General features: G+C 41.6%; 1 protein-coding gene and 1 pseudogene across 4 annotated transcripts in view; both read right to left on the bottom strand.

The window, feature by feature from the left end:
* TMEM168 (transmembrane protein 168) overlaps window positions 1-22,109 on the bottom strand; it is a 56,547-nt gene that overhangs the window by 12,890 nt on the left and 21,548 nt on the right. For all 4 annotated transcript variants that reach the window (XM_053716718.1, XM_053716717.1, XM_053716716.1 and 1 more), the window contains exon 4: window positions 1,841-1,983. In XM_053716718.1, the coding sequence (XP_053572693.1) occupies window positions 1,841-1,983 (143 nt within the window). The remainder of the gene's footprint in view (window positions 1-1,840; window positions 1,984-22,109) is intronic.
* Window positions 7,638-7,747, bottom strand: LOC128665336 (uncharacterized; annotated as a pseudogene).

The raw sequence follows: 22,109 nt of genomic DNA, 5'->3' as shown, positions 1-22,109 counted from the left end.
TAGGTTTAGGGGTTAATAAATTTAATATAGTGGCGTTGGGGGCAGGAGATTAGGGGTTAATAAATTTAATGTAGGTGGCGGCAGGGTCCGGGAGCAGCGGTTTAGGGGTTAATACATATAATGTAGGTGGCGGTGGGCTCCGGGAGCGGCGGTTTAGGGGTTAATACACTTTATTAGTTATTGCGGTGGGGGATTGCAGTTGACAGGTAGATAGACATTGCGCATGTGTTAGGTTTTTTTTGGAAGGCATTTTAGGGAGTTACGGTGCTCCCATACTCAGCGCAAGGCCTGCTACGGCTACATTTTATGGCGAGGTGAAAATGGAGTAAGATTTCTCCATTTACGTCACTTAAGTCCTTGCACTGGATATTGGATACCAAATTGCGCGTCTTTTATATGTTAGTCTATGGGTAAAAAAACTACGTCCGACGGGTGAAATATACGTGCCGCATTTATATGCGGCGCTGTACATAGGATACCAAAAACGAAATGCCGGTGACGCTGCATATGTAATGGGGCCCTAGATGCTATTTTGATGGCAATACATAGCATCATCCTGTTTGGGAGCCGAGGAAGGTAGCCCCTACATGCTAAGATTGAAACTGGGCTTTGATTTGCTGGTAAACTCCCCAAGATTGCATCACACACCTGCTTGAAAACACTACACCTGGTTGCAATGAGCAGAATGCGGTGACGTCAGACCCAAGAGCATGCTGGGAAAACCTTCAGGGAGACTGTTCACCATGAGAGCGGTGCATCTTGGAGGTCTATACTTCTGATGATCCAAATAACTGCCTGCGATTTCCACGGTTCCGGTAAGAGCAGGAGGTTAGAGGGTGCAGTTTGACCTAAAGAGCAGTTATGTACCGCGGTCGCAGATTGCACTTTGTAAGCCTTCAAGCAAGATCTGTAAACAGCCCTTTTGAAGCAAAAAGCTAGAGTGTGTTAAAGAGTTCTGATTGATGATAGAGCATTTAAGGGAGCTGTAAAGTTGGCTCAATACAGTTTGAATATAACTGCTTTGTTTTGCAAAAAATACAGGATGGACAATCCCAATGGTTTTTGTATTTTGTTCTTTGTTTGGATGATTAACAAACCATTCCTGGAAAATTTGAGGTCAACAATCCAATATGAGCAATGGACGATATGTGCCTATTCAAATATGCTATAAGGTCTTAAAGGGACATATTAAGTTTTGCATTTATATGAAATGTGTTGAAGTAAACACTTAGATGCAATTATATGTATAGATGGATTAGTTCCAATGTCACGTGGGAATTCACTTGTGTCTGGGAGATGCATTTATATGAATAATAAAAGAACTTATGGTTTAATGCAAAAAGAGTGCTGATTTCCCTTACTTTTTGGAAAGAGGTTTAATCATACCCCTTTAAACTTATCTCTCTTTTTAAAAGTAAAAAAAAATAAAATAAAAAAAAAAATTATAGTGTGTGTGTGTACACGTACATGTGTGTGTGAAAAGAGTTAGATCAAGTCCTATTCATTACTAAAATATCTTAAACTGCATTTGTGAACTTCTATTATCATTTATTTGTAGAGGGCCAACAGATTATGTAGCGCTAATTAAAATGTTCTCAGAATAAAACAGAACAATCAGCAAGTTTCATAAAAGAAGTTTAGAACAAGAACACAATTTCTGCATTGAATATGTATACTACGCAGTAGCTATTTCTATGCACATATGTTAATTTAACATTTTATCTGGGATGAATAATATAACTGCACAACCTGCAGATAATGAAAGGAACAGAATGTATTTCTTAATTTGATTCTCTCTCAGCAAAGCAGACTTAAAGGTTTGATTACAAATGAAAAATACCTGCAGAAATTAGTGGGGATCACAACTGCATATCCAATGCTTGTCCCTCCCAAGCAGCTGCCTAGTTCATGAAACAGACCATGTGCCATGGACTCCAGAGGTAACACAATCAGGAACACACTCATAAAAATCCCATTGGATGGCTAAAATGAAAACAACTATTACACATCAAGGCAAATACAAGGACATTTGTTACCACTTACTTCATTTGATGCTATCTCTCTCATATATATATATATATATATATATATATATATATATATATATATATATATATATATATATATATATATATATATATATATAATATCTCTGTTCCATAAATAGGAAATTATCATCATACAATAATGGTAGATCAGTAGACAAGAATTGTAAGCAACATCGTAGACAAATGAAAGGTACATTTTTTGTAAAGCTTACTTTTTTTTTTTTTACTTTTCTTTGTGTTTAAACCCTACAAACCTCCTTATAATACTTAAGGGCATTTCCCCCTTCCCATACATACCACACGCTTCCTTTTCCTGGGAACCAGTTTACAAATAGCCAAGCAAGGTCCCAGTGATTGGGAGAAAAGTCTCAGGGAAAACAAAAAAGTAAAAACATAAAAAACCTGTATGACAGGACTTCCTGTTAGTCTATTAAAACTGTAATTAAAATACAGCAATGTAACAACTTCTGAAGTTAAAGGAATTTCTTGCATGATTCAGATAGAGCATGCAATTTTAAGCAACTTTCTAATTTACTCCTATTGTCATTTTTTCTTCTCTTGGTATCTTTATTTGAAAAGCAGGAATTAAAGCTTAGGAGCCGGCCCACTTTTGATCCAGCACTTTGGGTAGTGCTTGCTGATTGGTGGCTACATTTAGCCACCAATCAGCAAATTGCATGCTCTATCTGAAAGAAAAAAATGTGGGTTTTATATCCCTTTAATAGTATAGGTAAACTATGGGCTCGATTTATCAAGTCCTTCGCCTCACTACGACTACAGGTTCTCACAAGAGAACCTGCAGTCAGTATTTATCAAGCAGCGGTCATCAGACCGTTACTTCCTAGCCTTTTCTCCACCTCTTAGGTGGAGAAATTCAGTCTTCCCGGTCTCATCCGACCAGGGAGATTGACAGCTCCTGCCCACATGTGATTGGCTTGCGTGGGCAGGGGTCAGTGTTGCACAAGAGTGCAAAATAGCTCAAAGTGAACTCTAGACTCCCATAAGAATAATTAAATTAAGAGTGATTGCAAAAAATAAAAATAAATAAATATAGAGATAACTACTAAGTACTCTATTTAAATACTAAAAGATTAATATTCCAAAGAGAGGGTAAATAAAAAAAAATGTCAGATGTGTTTCATGTGTTACTATTGTTGTGCCAAGTGAAAATGTTTCAGGCTTGTTATTTGCGTCTACCCTGTATTTGGACTTTATAATGGTAATTGTAGGCATATGCATTTGTGAAATGAATGCTGAATATGGCTAGGTTTTCGGAGTTAGATTTATTATTATTTATTTTTGTGACAGTGCAACACACAAAGATCGGTGCAGATCCACATATGTGTGTCTTGCTCTTCTACACAAATAAATCCAGCACCAAAATTAGCCAAATGCTGCTGCCTGCGGCCATACTCGGCAGGTTTAAAAAACGAATGAACAAATGCACATCAAAAACGAATGAACAAATGCACATGCATAAAAAAAAAATGTTTTAAATGACCCCACAAACCAATTTTTTAGAATGGTAATCAAGAAACAGTGGGATCAACACCAAAACTTATAAGAAGGTAAAAGTTGTATGGGGGAAAAACCTCTGCCTAGGCTTATGGAAGCAAAAAAAAATAATAAAAAAAAAAATACAGAAATAAATAAAGCTGAAGAGTTAGGCAGAAGGCCAGTAACAGTATCTTCCATAATGATATATGCAACTCGACCACACCGATAATTCATATTTTATAAATATAGTTAATGATAAAAATAAAAGTAGAATAAAAACACAGAACTGTAAACAAAATGTTACGCAATGCTCACACGTGAAAAAGAGATATGCCTAAAAACTTAAAATTATGCTTACCTGCTGCATTCATTACTTTACATAATTCAGAACCTGGCCACCAGGAGGAGGCAAAGACACCCCAGCCAAAGGCTTAAATACCTCCCCCACTTCCCTCATCCCCCAGTCATTCTGTCAAGGGAGCAAGGAACAGTAGGAGAAATATCTGGGTGAAAAAGGTGCCAGAAGAATAAAATAAATGGCCGCCCCTTTTAAAAATGTGGGTGGGGAGCTGTGGACTCTCCCCGTCAGAAGAAAAGAAAAATATCATGTAAGCATAATTTAAGTTTTTCTTCTTAAACGGGGAGAGTCCACAGCTGCATTTATTACTTTTGAGAGAACAATACCCAAACTATAGATGACACTGAATGCAAAAAAGGGCAGGTAGACAAGGCGGCCCATTCGGATGGTACCACAGCCTGAAATTACCCAAACACTTGACAAAAACACACTGCTTCACCAGAAACAGAAGGATAAAACCTGAAAGGACCAGGTAACTGCCCATCAGTTAAAACCAGCAAGGCCCGAGCACAAAGCCTCCGAGGAAACAAGTCCTGCAGGCTCCAAGCCCACACTAAAACTTATCCCCGACCCGAGGGAAGGAGAATTCCACATACCCCCTGAAGGGAAGAGGAAGAACTCAACATAGATCTAAAGACCAACAAGCTAGGGTAAAAAGAACCCTAGTCTAACTCCAAGCGCAAACCAAGGTTGCAGCAGGACAAAAACTCATAGAGAACGAACTCCAACGACCGAACAAAGAGAAGGAAGGGAAAAAAACGTACCCCATCTGAAAGGAAGTCCAAGGGACCATGTAACGTCCCAACCCTGGAGACATAGACAAGGCAGACCCCATCCCTCACACAGCGTGCAATCAGCACTATGAAAGAGCGACTGAGGGACAAAAACCACCTCCGGGAACTACCTAAAAATAGCACCATAAATCTTATTGTGCTCCAGAAGAAGTCACTGGCTTCCCTCTGCAAAAGAAGTCTAGCAGACTCCAGCCGTTAACACTAGCCAACCAAGCTAGGAACTGCACAAGGACTCCCACAGAGGAAAAATTCAGGAGTGCAGAAACTCACTCCCTTTAAGGAAAAACAAGGAAGAGGAGAGCATCCAGAAAAAGCCCCCTGCTGATGAAAGAAACCCTGCAAAGCCAGTTAAGGAGGGATCACCAGATCTAAGTAAGATACGCGGTCAAGGTTCAACCAAGCAGACAGACCTCTGACCCCCTCTACGAGGCAACGGACTCAGCACCAAAGCGACTGGACCACCATTCCATTCCCCTGACCACCCAGATCCTCAGTAAGGAAAAAGGAGGGGAACTAAATTGAACGGTACCAATAGGTAGAACAAACTCAACCATTTGCTAACAAGACTGGCATGATAACCAACTAAGCTATAACAGAACATAGGACAAGCTCGGGTTCCAGGACCCAGCCACACATCCTTGCCCTAAAAGAAGGGACACTCCCAGGCAAAAAAGAGACTACACTGAAACAGTGACGACAATGCCAGAATCCCACCCTTCATGACATCCAGCACACAAGGCAGGGGGGACCCACTGAACAAAGGAACACCTCCGGGGCACTAGGTGGATACTGTGATATGCCCCAATCTCCCTAAGGGGAGGAGAAAGCCAAATATAAATGCTCACCTGCCCACAGGCATGGAGTGTGCGGCAGCAGACAGATGGTAAAGGCAATACCGATTGTAGAGGGACCATCTGGCTTTAACAGCCGGCTCAGTAGAAGGCAAACCGCCAATCGAGCACACTTTTAAAAGGTGCAAATAGTTGCAACTGATTGAGACTGTAATCTCCCGCTTGCTAGGCAGCTAAACTACCCATCAGGCTATTTCCAAATCTCTGTTAAGAGAAAAACAAAAACCCCTAAAAGGGCAAGTGGAAATACTGGAAGGACTGAACAGCCCAAGGCCCATCTAAGATATTCAGTCAGATATCCAGGACAAGAAAATGTCTGGAAAACCGGACATCCGGAGCCGGCTACAAGGTAGTAACCCCTGAGGAACTATAGGGATACCACATACGGAGAACTTGTACCCAATGAGATGCATCCCAGAGACAGAGAACATATCTCCCAAAGGCTCAAGGGACAACATTGCACAGTTAAACAGAGCAGAGAGAGAAGGGTGCCTCCTAGTGTAGCCAATTTTTTATAAAGGAAATAATGCAAATGCAAACATACTCACAATGTGGGAAGGCAGAGATAGTGCCTAGGTGAACGGTCTGGGAACTTCACAGTGTCCCAGCTAACTGTGCACTAAGCTGAGGGCTGCTCCTCCCAAACGCAGAAGGTATATCTGTGATCTGGAAATTAGGAGAGAAAACAAGAGGGCGACCCCTAGTGCAGATCAATATTGAACAAGTGGTGAATATCTGCTTGTGCTTACGAATGGATACTCACAGTAGGTATTGCACCCTGTAGTGCAAATGTAGCATACTAGGAATATTATGGTGTCCTAGTGCACATATCCACCCAAGTAGCACTGTCGTAGTAGAAGGTGAACTTCGAGTGTATAGGATGGACGTCAGGATGATGAAAAAAGAGAACTCCAGTATCGATGTAAAAATATTTAATTAAAAAGATAAAAGAAAGAATACACAGATCTACAATGACATCTGTTGTAAAATTGCTACGCGTTTCTAAGCGCTCACCGCGCTTTTTCCTCAGGCAAATGGTACCATTTGCCTGAGGAAAAAGCGCGGTGAGCGCTTAGAAACGCGTAGCAATTTTACAACAGATGTCATTGTAGATCTGTGTATTCTTTCTTTTATCTTTTTAATTAAATATTTTTACATCGATACTGGAGTTCTCTTTTTTCATCATCCTGACGTCCCTCCTATACACTCGAAGTTCACCTTCTACTACGACAGTGCTACTTGGGTGGATATGTGCACTAGGACACCATAATATTCCTAGTATGCTACATTTGCACTACAGGGTGCAATACCTACTGTGAGTATCCATTCGTAAGCACAAGCAGATATTCACCACTTGTTCAATATTGATCTGCACTAGGGGTCGCCCTCTTGTTTTCTCTCCTAATTTCCATTGCACAGTTAAAGCTCAAAACTAGATAATCCAGTTTGAGAAGATAGAAGTCTCCAAACAATCCCTTCAGGATCAACCTCCCGGAAACCTCCACAACTCAAGGAATTAACAATGGACGAGCCTCACAATTCCTGGCAAGCGACAGATAAAGCCGAGACATCTTTAAGTAAGGGCAGCTCCAGGAAAAAAAAAGAAAAAAAATGGACAAACGCATTCTCCAGAGCCCCAAAACTATGGGAGCAGACGAGAAAAAGTAGGAGGAAGAAAAAGGCAGTAAATGCCCGAACAACTCAAACAGATGACCCCTAACCAGCCCCAAGAAGGGGAGAAAAAGAAGCCCAAGACATCTCAACCCTTTAAGGAAGAGTTACCGTCATCAAGGCCTCAAAAAATACATTTAATAAGAATACCATAGAGGAGAGAAAATCCCACAACCTGGTACTCCAAGGAGTCCTTTCAACCTCCAGTCCCATTGGGAATGGAGAACCCTAGCTCCGGGGTCAAAGGACCTCTGGAACCCCCAGAGTAATCTTTAGCAGGATCCCTTCTGGAACCCCACCAACAATCAGGAACAGGACAATGACGACTGAGCACAATCCCTCTGATGCCCCACCCAAAAGGAAAAAAACGAGAACCAGCCTGACGTCAAGGAACGAAAGGCCTCCTCTACCATGCTCTATCCCTGCAAGAGGCAGAGCCTAAAAAAAAAAAACCTCATGGCCGATCCTCTCCACAGAAAACGTTAGTAAAGCGAAAGCATTATTCGATCTGAAGAGAAACCAGAGTAGAACAAACTCCTCATCTGAGAGCGCAACTCACCACCCAACCAGGACTGCAAGTCATACTGGCACCACGTGGATGATATAGACCTTAAGGAACAGAAATTAGTGCCCGACCAGGTCCAGCCTGCTACATAGGGCACTCAGAACTGACCCAGGCCACAGAAGAATCGAAACCCCAATAGGAATTGACAAAAGGAACTATAGACATAATGTACTAACACCTTAACTTGCAACTTCTGCAGAAGTGCCCAAGCGACCACAGAATCGCTAGTATCAAATTCCAGAAAAGAAATGTTTCCAAACGGAAAAATTATAACAGACATGAGCTTCTCAAAAGAAATAAAATACATCCTAATCGGATCAAAGAAAAAGAGCAGCAGCACCCGCAGGTGAACGCCCAAGAAGAATGGGCACACTAACAGGACCAGCCAATCAGAGACCCCATTCTCTTGAAGATCAGAACTGGAATAAGAAACCCAAAAAAGAAAGTAAATAGGAGACGACAAGGAGATTAACTTCACCCCCCCACGTCTAACCCAGCTTGCCATCTGGAACAGAAGACAGAGGATCCCTTAACCCATTAGGATTGGGATCCTCCAGCACCGCTAAAACATGCAGAAGGACACAAAGGCGCGCCAGTCTATAATGAAAAGCAAGACTTACCTTCGCCGTGGAAAATAACGACCCCAACGGTTGGGCCCCTGAAGCTTGAGAGGAAACCGCTTCCCTAGATAGCTGATCTGACCCAGATGATCCCATGCCTGATGAGCCCTGGTTAACAGAACAAGGGACAGTAACTCAACACCTCACACCCAGGAAGTTGTAAATGCACCAACGCCAAAGATATGGTCATGCAGAACCGTGCCGTAACCTCTGGAGGAAACAAGCCGCCTTCCAGAGAAGAGGTATCGGTATTAGAGACACCTGCTTGCATACCTAAGGAAGGTTCTAGGGCACACGCCTCACAGGATGTTAGATCCCCAGGGGAGGAAGGCTCGGCGGACTCCAAGTTCCCTGTTGCGGGAGAAGAGAGCACTCTAAAGTGGCATTCAGAACATAACTGATGGACATGGATTACCCGGGTCATCTCATACTCTTCGCAAGAAGTAGAATCTGAATCAGAGACATCCGTCTCCAAAAAAAATCAGAATCCTCCATAACTTGGATAGAAATTATGGATAGAAGAAAAAAAAAAAAAAAAAAGGCACCTTACACCCCCAATGGCTGGGGCACTAACCACCTCCTGGGACATGGAAAACTAGCGAAACAGACTATCTACTTTGCCACGCGGTCAGGAATACGGAAATGGAGTGCAGAATGTGACCACGCCTAGTCACAAGGAACACCGTGCAGGCCAGAGAAAAGCAGGACAAGGCCACAAGAAATGCGCAGTCTGACAAAAAAAGGCTGTTATGTTCCGATATAGCCACAAAGCCAAGCGTCACTACACATTAGCAGACAGAATCACATAAACATGATTAAAGTCCCCCCTGTTCAATAACCCCCCTCAGGAGATATAAACCCATGATTCCATAAAGATAAAGAAGTCCCACTGAGACCGACTTCTTCGTTTACATTACATTCACACAAAGTAAAATGAAACTATCTTACCAGAATCTACGCCGTGGAACAGGAACACGGCCCTCCAAGTGTGACAGATAGTAGCCTTGCTTCTGACATGGACTTGAGTGAAGAAAGCAGGCAGCGAAACTCGTCAACGCTGATTGCTAAAGAGCTGTTAACACGAGTTGGGATGTTTTTGCAGAAAGACTCTCCCTACATCTCCGGACTCTAACATTCATCCATGCTCTCACTGAGAGGCTGACAGGATTACTTAAAACTCCAGTCCCATTTCGACGAGTACTACCCTCCATAAGAGACAATGTTTAATCTTCCGACACTTCTCTGCCAACCTCCTGTGACGAAAGGCAAAGAATGACTGGGGGAGGTATTTAAGCCTTTGGCTAAGGTGTCTTTGCCTCCTCCTGGTGGCCAGGTTCTGAATTCCGAAAAGTAATGAATGCAGCTGTCGACTCTCCCCGTTTAAGAAGAAAAAGTAGTATGTACCTGTCTCAGTGTTGCTTATACTGTATCTGCTGGGGAAACAAAAAAACTATTAAACCTATAGCAGCTGGGAAATAACAGGCACATGTGGATATTATCTGCAAGCCAGACAACCTCAAAATGAAAAGGTATAGCCAGGTATTCTCTAAACTGCCCAGCCTACTTGTAAGCACCAGGCAACTGCTGCTCATACACAAGCATTAACCTATAATATGTACATAAATGCACATAATATACTCCCACTAACACAATACATGCTGTTCCAATGAACTTGCCTGACAGACAAAGCGCCTGAGAGGAGGGGGGAGTTTCTCTCAAGGCCAATATAAAAATGTCCAGTGGAAGAATTCAGATAAGGTGAAATACACTCAATAAGTTCAGTACTAAAATCCCTACAAGTACTTCAATATGATTGCACAAGGTTAAAAATAAAGCTTTATACTCTTATAAAAGAGCTGCCCTTATTTTAGGTTTACTTTATATCCTAATAAAGATGTATATTAAACATTGTATCTAATAGATCGGCAGATATTTTTTTGAACTCTCTTGACAAACTCAGGAAAATCCTAGAACTTACAGTATAATTGTTTAAATTGTTTATATTATCAACTGTTGATATAGATTATAGAAGCAACACAGTTTTAGATTGCATTGTAGTACACTATAGCTTGCATAAGTAAATAAAAAACAGAGGGGGAAGTTATTTTACATGTAATACTTAAAGGGACAGTCAACACCAGAATCTTTGTAGTTTTAAAAGACTGATAATTCCTTTATTACCCATTCCCCAGTTTTGCATAACCAACACTGTTATATTAATATACTTTTTACCTCTGTGATTAACTTGTATCTAAACATCTTCTGACAGCCCCATGATCACATGACATTTTATTTATTATCTAGTGACTTTCATTTTAGCCAATTAGTGCAGTGTCTGCCACAATCCATGGGCGTGATCACAATGTTATCTATATGGTTTACATGAACTAGCTCTCCCCTGTTGTGAAAAGCAAATAAAAATCTGTGTGATAAGAGGCAGCCTTCATGGGACTTAGAAATTATCATATGAGCCTTCCTAGGTTTAGCTTTCAACAAAGAATACCAAGAGAACAAAGCAAAATTGGTGATAAAAGTAAATTGGAAAGCTGTTTAAAATTACATGCCTTATCTGAAACAAGAAAGTTTTTTTTGGACTTGACTGTCCCTTTAAATACCAGTTAAAAGGCACAGTAACCACAAAACATTATTATGCAGTATGTGTCCATGAATGTGTATGATAACATACACATTTTTTGTTAGGTTTTACCCATATATTGGCCCTCAAAGACCCTGTACCAACCAGCTACCTTATGTAGTTACTAAATGAGGGTGTGTGGCTACCCTTAAAATAGCATACACCACATAGACACAGTTCCCTCATATAAAAGAAGAAACTTGCTTAACCCCTTAACGACACGCGTCGTATAGGGTACGTCTTGCACAAACTGGTCTTTAAAGACCAGCGACGTACCCTGTACGACGTTGGGGTTGAAAGCGGCTGGAAGCGATCCTGATCGCTTCCAGCCGCTTTCCGGTTATTGTAGTGATGCCTCGATATCGAGGCATCACTGCAATAACATTTTTCCCCATCCGATGCAGAGAGAGCCACTCTGTAGCCCTCTCTGCACCGGACATCGATGCCGCGATCGTTGGTGGGTGAAAGCAGACGTGGGAGGCGGGTGGGCGGCGATCGATTGCTTACCGGTGGGCGGGATTGCTGGGGGGCGCGCGCACGGGGAGAGAGCGGGTGGGAACCGTTACACTATGGAACAGTGTAGTTGTATTTAGAGGTAGAGAGGGGGAATAAATATGTTAATTGAAGTGATCTGGGAGGGGGTGGGGGTTTAGTCTTGGGGGGGGGGGAGCTACACTACAGAAAAGTGGGGAAAATATAAAAAATTTTTTGTAAACTGGGTACTGGCAGACAGCTACCCAAGATGGCTCCCAATAATGTAGACGGGGAGGGTTAGAGAGCTGTTTGGGGGGGGATCCTACACAGCAGCATATGTAAATATGCTCCAAAAAAAAAGGGAAGATAGCTGTTTGGGAGGGATCAGGGGGTCTGATGTGTAAGGTGGGAGGCTGATCTCTACACTAAAGCTAAAATTAACCCTGCAAGCTCCCTACAAGATCCCTAATTAACCCCTTCACTGCTAGACATAATACACGTGTGATGCGCAGCAGCATTTAGCGGCATTCTAATTACCAGAAAGCAAAGCCAAAGCCATATATGTCTGCTATTTCTGAACAAAGGGGATACCAGAGAAGCATTTACAACCATTTGTGCCATAATTGCACAAGCTGTTTGTAAATAATTTCAGTGAGAAACCTAAAATTGCGAAAAAAATAAGTTTTTTTTTTTAATTTGATCGCATTTGGCGGTGAAATGGTGGCATTAAATATACCAAAATGGGCCTAGATCAATACTTTGGGTTGTCTACTACACTACACTAAAGCTAAAATTAACTCTACAAGCTCCCTAATTAACCCCTTCAATGCTGGGCATTAAACACGTGTGGTGCGCAGTGGCATTTAGCAGCCTTCTAATTACCAAAAAGCAAGTCTGCTATTTCTGAACAAAGGGGATGCCAGAGAATCATTTACAAACATTTGTGCCATAATTGCACAACTTGTTTATAAATAATTTCTGTGAGAAACCTAAAGTTTGTGAAAAAAATTTGTGAAAAATTGAAAAAAAGATTTTTATTTGATCGCATTTGGCGGTGAAATGGTGGCATGAAATATACCAAAATGGGCCTAGATCAATACTTTGGGATGTCTTCTAAAAAAAAATATATACATGTCAAGGGATATTTAGGTATTCCTGACAGATATCAGGGTTCCAATATAACTAGCGCTCATTTTGAAAAAAAGTGGTTTTGAAATAGCAAAGTGCTACCTGTATTTATGGCCCTATAACTTGCAAAAAAAGCAAATAACATGTAAACATTGGGTATTTCTAAACTCAGGACAAATTTTAGAAACTATTTAGCATGGTTGTTTTTTGGTGGTTGTAGATGTGTAACAGATTTTGGGGGTCAAATTTAGAAAAAGTGCGTTTTTTTTCAATCTTTTCATCATATTTTATATTTTTTTATAGTAAATTATAAGATATGATAAAAAACAGAATTTATGTTTACCTGATAAATTTCTTTCTCCAACGGTGTGTCCGGTCCACGGCGTCATCCTTACTTGTGGGATATTCTCTTCCCCAACAGGAAATGGCAAAGAGCCCAGCAAAGCTGGTCACATGATCCCTCCTAGGCTCCGCCTACCCCAGTCATTCGACCGACGTTAAGGAGGAATATTTGCATAGGAGAAACCATATGGTACCGTGGTGACTGTAGTTAAAGAAAATAAAATATCAGACCTGATTAAAAAAACCAGGGCGGGCCGTGGACCGGACACACCGTTGGAGAAAGAAATTTATCAGGTAAACATAAATTCTGTTTTCTCCAACATAGGTGTGTCCGGTCCACGGCGTCATCCTTACTTGTGGGAACCAATACCAAAGCTTTAGGACACGGATGAAGGGAGGGAGCAAATCAGGTCACCTAAATGGAAGGCACCACGGCTTGCAAAACCTTTCTCCCAAAAATAGCCTCAGAAGAAGCAAAAGTATCAAACTTGTAAAATTTGGTAAAAGTGTGCAGTGAAGACCAAGTCGCTGCCCTACATATCTGATCAACAGAAGCCTCGTTCTTGAAGGCCCATGTGGAAGCCACAGCCCTAGTGGAATGAGCTGTGATTCTTTCGGGAGGCTGCCGTCCGGCAGTCTCGTAAGCCAATCTGATGATGCTTTTAATCCAAAAAGAGAGAGAGGTAGAAGTTGCTTTTTGACCTCTCCTTTTACCTGAATAAACAACAAACAAGGAAGATGTTTGTCTAAAATCCTTTGTAGCATCTAAATAGAATTTTAGAGCGCGAACAACATCCAAATTGTGCAACAAACGTTCCTTCTTTGAAACTGGTTTTGGACACAGAGAAGGTACGATAATCTCCTGGTTAATGTTTTTGTTAGAAACAACTTTTGGAAGAAAACCAGGTTTAGTACGTAAAACCACCTTATCTGCATGGAACACCAGATAAGGAGGAGAACACTGCAGAGCAGATAATTCTGAGACTCTTCTAGCAGAAGAAATCGCAACTAAAAACAAAACTTTCCAAGATAATAACTTAATATCAACGGAATGTAAGGGTTCAAATGGAACCCCCTGAAGAACTGAAAGAACTAAATTGAGACTCCAAGGAGGAGTCAAAGGTTTGTAAACAGGCTTGATTCTAACCAGAGCCTGAACAAAGGCTTGAACATCTGGCACAGCTGCCAGCTTTTTGTGAAGTAATACCGACAAGGCAGAAATCTGTCCCTTCAGGGAACTTGCAGATAATCCTTTTTCCAATCCTTCTTGAAGGAAGGATAGAATCCTAGGAATCTTAACCTTGTCCCAAGGGAATCCTTTAGATTCACACCAACAGATATATTTTTTCCAAATTTTGTGGTAAATCTTTCTAGTCACAGGCTTTCTGGCCTGAACAAGAGTATCGATAACAGAATCTGAGAATCCTCGCTTCGATAAAATCAAGCGTTCAATCTCCAAGCAGTCAGCTGGAGTGAAACCAGATTCGGATGTTCGAACGGACCCTGAACAAGAAGGTCTCGTCTCAAAGGTAGCTTCCAAGGTGGAGCCGATGACATATTCACCAGATCTGCATACCAAGTCCTGCGTGGCCACGCAGGAGCTATCAAGATCACCGACGCCCTCTCCTGCTTGATCCTGGCTATCAGCCTGGGGATGAGAGGAAATGGCGGGAACACATAAGCTAGTTTGAAGGTCCAAGGTGCTACTAGTGCATCCACTAGAGCCGCCTTGGGATCCCTGGATCTGGCCCCGTAGCAAGGAACTTTGAAGTTCTGACGAGAGGCCATCAGATCCATGTCTGGAATGCCCCACAGGTGAGTGACTTGGGCAAAGATTTCCGGATGGAGTTCCCACTCCCCCGGATGCAATGTCTGCCGACTCAGAAAATCCGCTTCCCAATTTTCCACTCCTGGGATGTGGATAGCAGACAGGTGGCAGGAGTGAGACTCCGCCCAAAGAATAATTTTGGTTACTTCTTCCATCGCTAGGGAACTCCTTGTTCCCCCCTGATGGTTGATGTACGCAACAGTCGTCATGTTGTCTGATTGAAACCGTATGAACCTGGTCCTCGCAAGCTGGGGCCAGGCCTGGAGAGCATTGAATATCGCTCTCAGTTCCAGAATATTTATCGGTAGAAGAGATTCTTCCCGAGACCAAAGACCCTGAGCTTTCAGGGATCCCCAGACCGCGCCCCAGCCTATCAGACTGGCGTCGGTCGTGACAATGACCCACTCTGGTCTGTGGAACATCATCCCTTGAGACAGATTGTCCAGGGACAGCCACCAACGGAGTGAGTCTCTGGTCCTCTGATTTACTTGTATCTTCGGAGACAAGTCTGTATAGTCCCCATTCCACTGACTGAGCATGCACAGTTGTAATGGTCTTAGATGAATGCGCGCAAAAGGAACTATGTCCATCGCCGCCACCATCAACCCGATCACTTCCATGCACTGAGCTATGGAAGGAAGAGGAACGGAATGAAGTATCCGACAAGAGTCCAGAAGCTTTGTTTTTCTGGCCTCTGTTAGAAAGATCCTCATTTCTAAGGAGTCTATAATTGTTCCCAAGAAGGGAACCCTTGTTGACGGGGATAGAGAACTCTTTTCCACGTTCACTTTCCAGCCGTGAGATCTGAGAAAGGCCAGGACAATGTCCGTGTGAGCCTTTGCTTGAGGAAGGGACGACGCTTGAATCAGAATGTCGTCCAGGTAAGGTACTACTGCAATGCCCCTTGGTCTTAGCACCGCTAGAAGGGACCCTAGTACCTTTGTGAAAATCCTTGGAGCAGTGGCTAATCCGAAAGGAAGCGCCACGAACTGGTAATGTTTGTCCAGGAATGCAAACCTTAGGAACCGATGATGTTCCTTGTGGATAGGAATATGTAGATACGCATCCTTTAAATCCACCGTGGTCATGAATTGACCTTCCTGGATGGAAGGAAGGATAGTTCGAATGGTTTCCATCTTGAACGATGGGACCTTGAGAAATTTGTTTAAGATCTTGAGATCTAGGATTGGTCTGAACGTTCCCTCTTTTTTGGGAACTATGAACAGATTGGAGTAGAACCCCATCCCTTGTTCTCTTAATGGAACAGGATGAATCACTCCCATTTTTAACAGGTCTTCTACACAATGTAAGAACGCCTGTCTTTTATGTGGTCTGAAGACAACTGCGACCTGTGGAACCTCCCCCTTGGGGGAAGTCCCTTGAATTCCAGAAGATAACCCTGGGAGACTATTTCTAGCGCCCAAGGATCCAGAACATCTCTTGCCCAAGCCTGAGCGAAGAGAGAGAGTCTGCCCCCCACCAGATCCGGTCCCGGATCGGGGGCCAATATTTCATGCTGTCTTGGTAGCAGTGGCAGGTTTCTTGGCCTGCTTTCCCTTGTTCCAGCCTTGCATTGGTCTCCAAGCTGGCTTGGCCTGAGAAGTATTACCCTCTTGCTTAGAGGACGTAGCACCTTGGGCTGGTCCGTTTTTACGAAAGGGACGAAAATTAGGTCTATTTTTTGCCTTGAAAGGCCGATCCTGAGGAAGGGCGTGGCCCTTACCCCCAGTGATATCAGAGATAATCTCTTTCAAGTCAGGACCAAACAACGTTTTCCCCTTGAAAGGAATGTTTAGTAGCTTGTTCTTGGAAGACGCATCAGCCGACCAAGATTTCAACCAAAGCGCTCTGCGCGCCACAATAGCAAACCCAGAGTTCTTAGCCGCTAACTTAGCCAATTGCAAAGAGGCGTCTAGAGTGAAAGAATTAGCCAATTTGAGAGCATTGATTCTGTCCATAATCTCCTCATAAGGAGGAGAGTCACTATCGAGCACCTTAAGCAGTTCATCAAACCAGAAATATGCGGCAGTAGTGACAGGGACAATGCATGAAATGGGTTGTAGAAGGTAACCCTGCTGAACAAACATCTTTTTAAGCAAACCTTCTAATTTTTTATCCATAGGATCTTTGAAAGCACAACTATCCTCTATGGGAATAGTGGTGCGTTTGTTTAAAGTAGAAACCGCTCCCTCGACCTTGGGGACTGACTGCCATAAGTCCTTTCTGGGGTCGACCATAGGAAACAATTTTTTAAATATGGGGGGAGGGACGAAAGGAATACCGGGCCTTTCCCATTCTTTATTAACAATGTCCGCCACCCGCTTGGGTATAGGAAAAGCTTCTGGGAGCCCCGGCACCTCTAGGAACTTGTCCATTTTACATAGTTTCTCTGGGATGACTAAATTTTCACAATCATCCAGAGTGGATAATACCTCCTTAAGCAAAATGCGGAGATGTTCCAATTTAAATTTAAATGTAATCACATCAGATTCAGCCTGCTGAGAAATGTTCCCTAAATCAGTAATTTCTCCCTCAGACAAAACCTCCCTGGCCCCCTCAGATTGGGTTAGGGGCCCTTCAGAGATATTAATATCAGCGTCGTCATGCTCTTCAGTAACTAAAACAGAGCAGCCACGCTTACGCTGACAAGGGTTCATTTTGGCTAAAATGTTTTTGACAGAATTATCCATTACAGCCGTTAATTGTTGCATAGTAAGGAGTATTGGCGCGCTAGATGTACTAGGGGCCTCCTGAGTGGGCAAGACTCGTGTAGACGAAGGAGGGAATGATGCAGTACCATGCTTACTCCCCTCACTTGAGGAATCATCTTGGGCATCATTGTCATTATCACATAAATCACATTTATTTAAATGAATAGGAATTCTGGCTTCCCCACATTCAGAACACAGTCTATCTGGTAGTTCAGACATGTTAAACAGGCATAAACTTGATCAGAAAGTACAAAAAACGTTTTAAAATAAAACCGTTACTGTCACTTTAAATTTTAAACTGAACACACTTTATTACTGCAATTGCGAAAAAACATGAAGGAATTGTTCAAAATTCACCAAATTTTCACCACAGCGTCTTAAAGCTTTGAAAATATTGCACACCAATTTTGGAAGCTTTAACCCTTAAAATAACGGAACCGGAGCCGTTTTAAGCTTTAAACCCCTTTACAGTCCCTGGTATCTGCTTTGCTGAGACCCAACCAAACCCAAAGGGGAATACGATACCAAATGACGCCTTCAGAAGTCTTTTATAAGTATCAGAGCTCCTCTCACATGCGACTGCATGCCATGCCTCTCAAAAACAAGTGCGCAACACCGGCGCGAAAATGAGACTCTGCCTATGCTTTGGGAAAGCCCCTAAAGAATAAGGTGTCTAAAACAGTGCCTGCCGATATTATTATATCAAAATACCCAGATAAAATGATTCCTCAAGGCTAAATATGTGTTAATAATCAATCGATTTAGCCCAGAAAAAGTCTACAGTTTAAATAAACCCTTGTGAAGCCCTTATTTACAATCGTAATAAACATGGCTTACCGGATCCCATAGGGAAAATGACAGCTTCCAGCATTACATCGTCTTGTTAGAATGTGTCATACCTCAAGCAGTAAGAGACTGCACACTGTTCCCCCAACTGAAGTTAATTGCTCTCAACAGTCCTGTGTGGAACAGCCATGGATTTTAGTTACGGTTGCTAAAATCATTTTCCTCATACAAACAGAATTCTTCATCTCTTTTCTGTTTCTGAGTAAATAGTACGTACCAGCACTATTTGAAAATAACAAACTCTTGATTGAATAATGAAAAACTACAGTTAAACACTAAAAAACTCTAAGCCATCTCCGTGGAGATGTTGCCTGTACAACGGCAAAGAGAATGACTGGGGTAGGCGGAGCCTAGGAGGGATCATGTGACCAGCTTTGCTGGGCTCTTTGCCATTTCCTGTTGGGGAAGAGAATATCCCACAAGTAAGGATGACGCCGTGGACCGGACACACCTATGTTGGAGAAATAATGGTATTTTTAGAAAGTCCATTTAATGGCGAGAAAAACGGTATATAATATGTGTGGGTACAGTAAATGAGTAAGAGGAAAATTACAGCTAAACACAAACACTGCAGAAATGTAAAAATAGCCCTGGTCCTTAAGGGAAAGAAATTGAAAAATGGCCTTGGTCCTTAAGGGGTTAAAAACGAGAGGTTGTGTGTGCCCTTTAGGTTTCTGATGACAGCCAGAGGGAACAGCAATCACTTAAAAAGGAGACCCTCACACTTCCTGTCTCTACACCAACAAAAAAGGGTCATACACCCACGTGGTTTGCATGTGATCACTGCTGCCATGACTAGATTGTATAGAAGACAAAATCATACCCCTTGTACCCCTTTTTTGAATACATGGGAGAACTGGATGAGTGCAACAATATGTGGCATTTTGTAAAAATATACAAAGCAGGCTTATTTTAAGTTTGGCAAAAATTTCCAGATGTCCTTTCTGCCACAGAATAAAATTGCATTTTGTATGTTGTATTTTTGTCACCATTTTTAGGTATTTTTGCAGACTAAAAGTATTGTCCATAAAGTACTTAATTTGTTAAAACAAAGTATGATTTGTGTGGGTAAAACACAAACAGCTAGATTACGAGTTTTGCGTTATGAGGGGTGCTGTACTTACTTGCACTTTATTCTCACCGCTCACTTTCCTACAGCGCTGGTATTACAGGTTTTTACAAACCCGGCGTTATCAGGCAAGAAGTGAGCGTAGAGCAAAATTGTGCTCCATACCGCACTCCAATCCCAGCGCTGCATAAGTCAGTGGTGAGCTGGTTGTACGTGCTCAGCCAATCGGAATTAAAAGTGAAAAAATCCTATTGGCTGATGCAATAAGCCAATAGGATTGAACTTCAATCCTACTGGCTGATCCAATCAGCCAATAGGATTGAGCTCGCATTCTATTGGCTGTAATTTATTTTTTTATTTTATGTAATTTAGTGTGTTTATTTTGTAATTTAGCTAATTGTTTTGAATTGAGTTAATTTTATTTAATTTAGGGAATTTATTTAATTGTATGGTTAGGTTAGGTTTTATTTTACAGGTAAAGTATTTTAGCTAGGTAGTTATTAAATAGTTAATAACTATTTAGTAACTATTCTACCTAGTTAAAATAAATACAAACTTGCCTGTAAAATAAAAATAAACCCTAAGATACATACAATGTAACTATTAGTTATATTGGAGCTAGTTTAGGGTTTATTTTATAGGTAAGTATTTAGTCTTAAATAGGAATTATTTAGGTATTAATTGTAGGTTTTATTTAGATTTATTTTAATTATATTTAAATTGGGGGTGTTAGGATTAGACTTAGAAGTTAATAAATTTAATATAGTGACGGCGACATTGGGGGCGGCAGATTAGGGGTTAATAAATGTAGGTGGGGCAGATTAGGGGTTAATAATATTTATATAGTGTTTGCGAGGTGGGAGTGCGGCGGTTTAGGGGTTAATACGTTTATTATAGTGGCGGTGATGTCCGGAGCAGCAGATTAGGAGTTATTAATTTAATTTTAGTGTTTGCGATGCGGGAGGGCCTCGGTTTAGTGGTTAATAGGTAGTTTATGAGTGTTAGTGTACTTTTTAGCACTTTAGTTATGAGTTTTATGCTATGGCTTTGTAGTGTAAAACGCATAACTACTGACTTTAAAATGCGGTACGAATCTTGACGGGATAGGGTGTACCGCTCACTTTTTGGCCTCCCAGGACAAGCTCGTAATACCGGCGCTATGGAAGTCCCATAGAAAAAAAAAACTATACGCAATTTGCGTAAGTTGATTTGCGGTAAGGCCAAAAAAGTGTACGGTGCCCCTAAATCTGCAAGACTCTTAATACCAGCTGTAGTAAAAAAACAGCGTTATGAGGCTTAAAGGGCCACTGTAAGTAAATATTTTCTATGCCTGTTACTAACTAACTACCCCAAATACGCTTTTTATCAATAGCATTTCATTAACATATCTCTACCGTATATCAGAAATCTTGTCTGCAAATTCCAAACCCACTCCGTGGGTATCCTTTGCTCTGTACCAATCCGTTTACAATACCTAGGTTTCAAAATGGCGCTTTAAACACAAAGTTATTGGTTAAAGTATTTTGAACATGCAGTGCTGAAAATAGTGGGCAGGATAACGTGACATCATCGGCGAATAAAAGATATAACTTTTAGAACGTTATGAAACTTCGTTTTGGAGAAAATATAGGTCAGTAGGTTTTAATTAATGTTTATTAACTTTAATATGTTAGTTGTTTAGCTTAAAAATTATAACAGAAAGTAATCCTTTGATGCTGCTTTTTTACTCATAACGCAAAACTCGTAATCTAGCCGAAAGAGACTGATATTTAAATGCAACACGTGAAAAAACATAATTTATGCTTACCTGATAAATTTATCTTGTGGTGTATCCAGTCCACGGATCATCCATTACTTGTGGGATATTCTCCTTCCCAACAGGAAGCTGCAAGAGGATCATCCACAGCAGAGCTGTCTATATAGCTCCTCCCCTAATTGCCACCTCCAGTCATTCGACCGAAGACAAGCAAGAGAAAGGAGAAACCATAGGGTGCAGTGGTGACTGTAGTTTAAAAATAAAATATACCTGCCTTAAAATGACAGGGCGGGCCGTGGACTGGATACACCACAAGAGAAATAAATTTATCAGGTAAGCATAAATTATGTTTTCTCTTGTAAGGTGTATCCAGTCCACGGATCATCCATTACTTGTGGGATACCAATACCAAAGCTAAAGTACACGGATGAAGGGAGGGACAAGGCAGGAACAAGGCAGGAACTTAAACGGAAAGTACCACTGCCTGTAAAACCTCTCTCCCAAAAATAGCCTCCGAAGAAGCAAAAGTATCAAATTTATAAAACTTTGAAAAAGTATGAAGCGAAGACCAAGTCGCCGCCTTGCAAATCTGTTCAACAGAAGCCTAATTTTTAAAAGCCCATGTGGAAGCCACAGCTCTAGTAGAATGAGCTGTAATCCTTTCAGGAGGCTGCTGGCCAGCAGTCTCATAAGCTAAGCGTATTATACTTCTTAGCCAAAACGAAAGAGAAGTTGCCGAAGCCTTTTGGCCTCTCCTCTGTCCAGAGTAAACAACAAACAAATCAGATGTTTGACGAAAATCTTTAGTAGCTTGTAAATAAAACTTTAAAGCACAAACCACGTCAAGATTGTGTAAAAGACGTTCCTTCTTTGAAGAAGGATTGGGACACAGTGACGGAACTACAATCTCCTGATT

The sequence above is a fragment of the Bombina bombina genome, chromosome 6, assembly GCF_027579735.1.
Source record: "Bombina bombina isolate aBomBom1 chromosome 6, aBomBom1.pri, whole genome shotgun sequence".
NCBI classification, from domain to species: Eukaryota; Metazoa; Chordata; class Amphibia; order Anura; family Bombinatoridae; genus Bombina; species Bombina bombina.
Note: the sequence above shows the minus strand (reverse complement) of the source record. Positions and strands in the feature narration are given on the sequence as shown.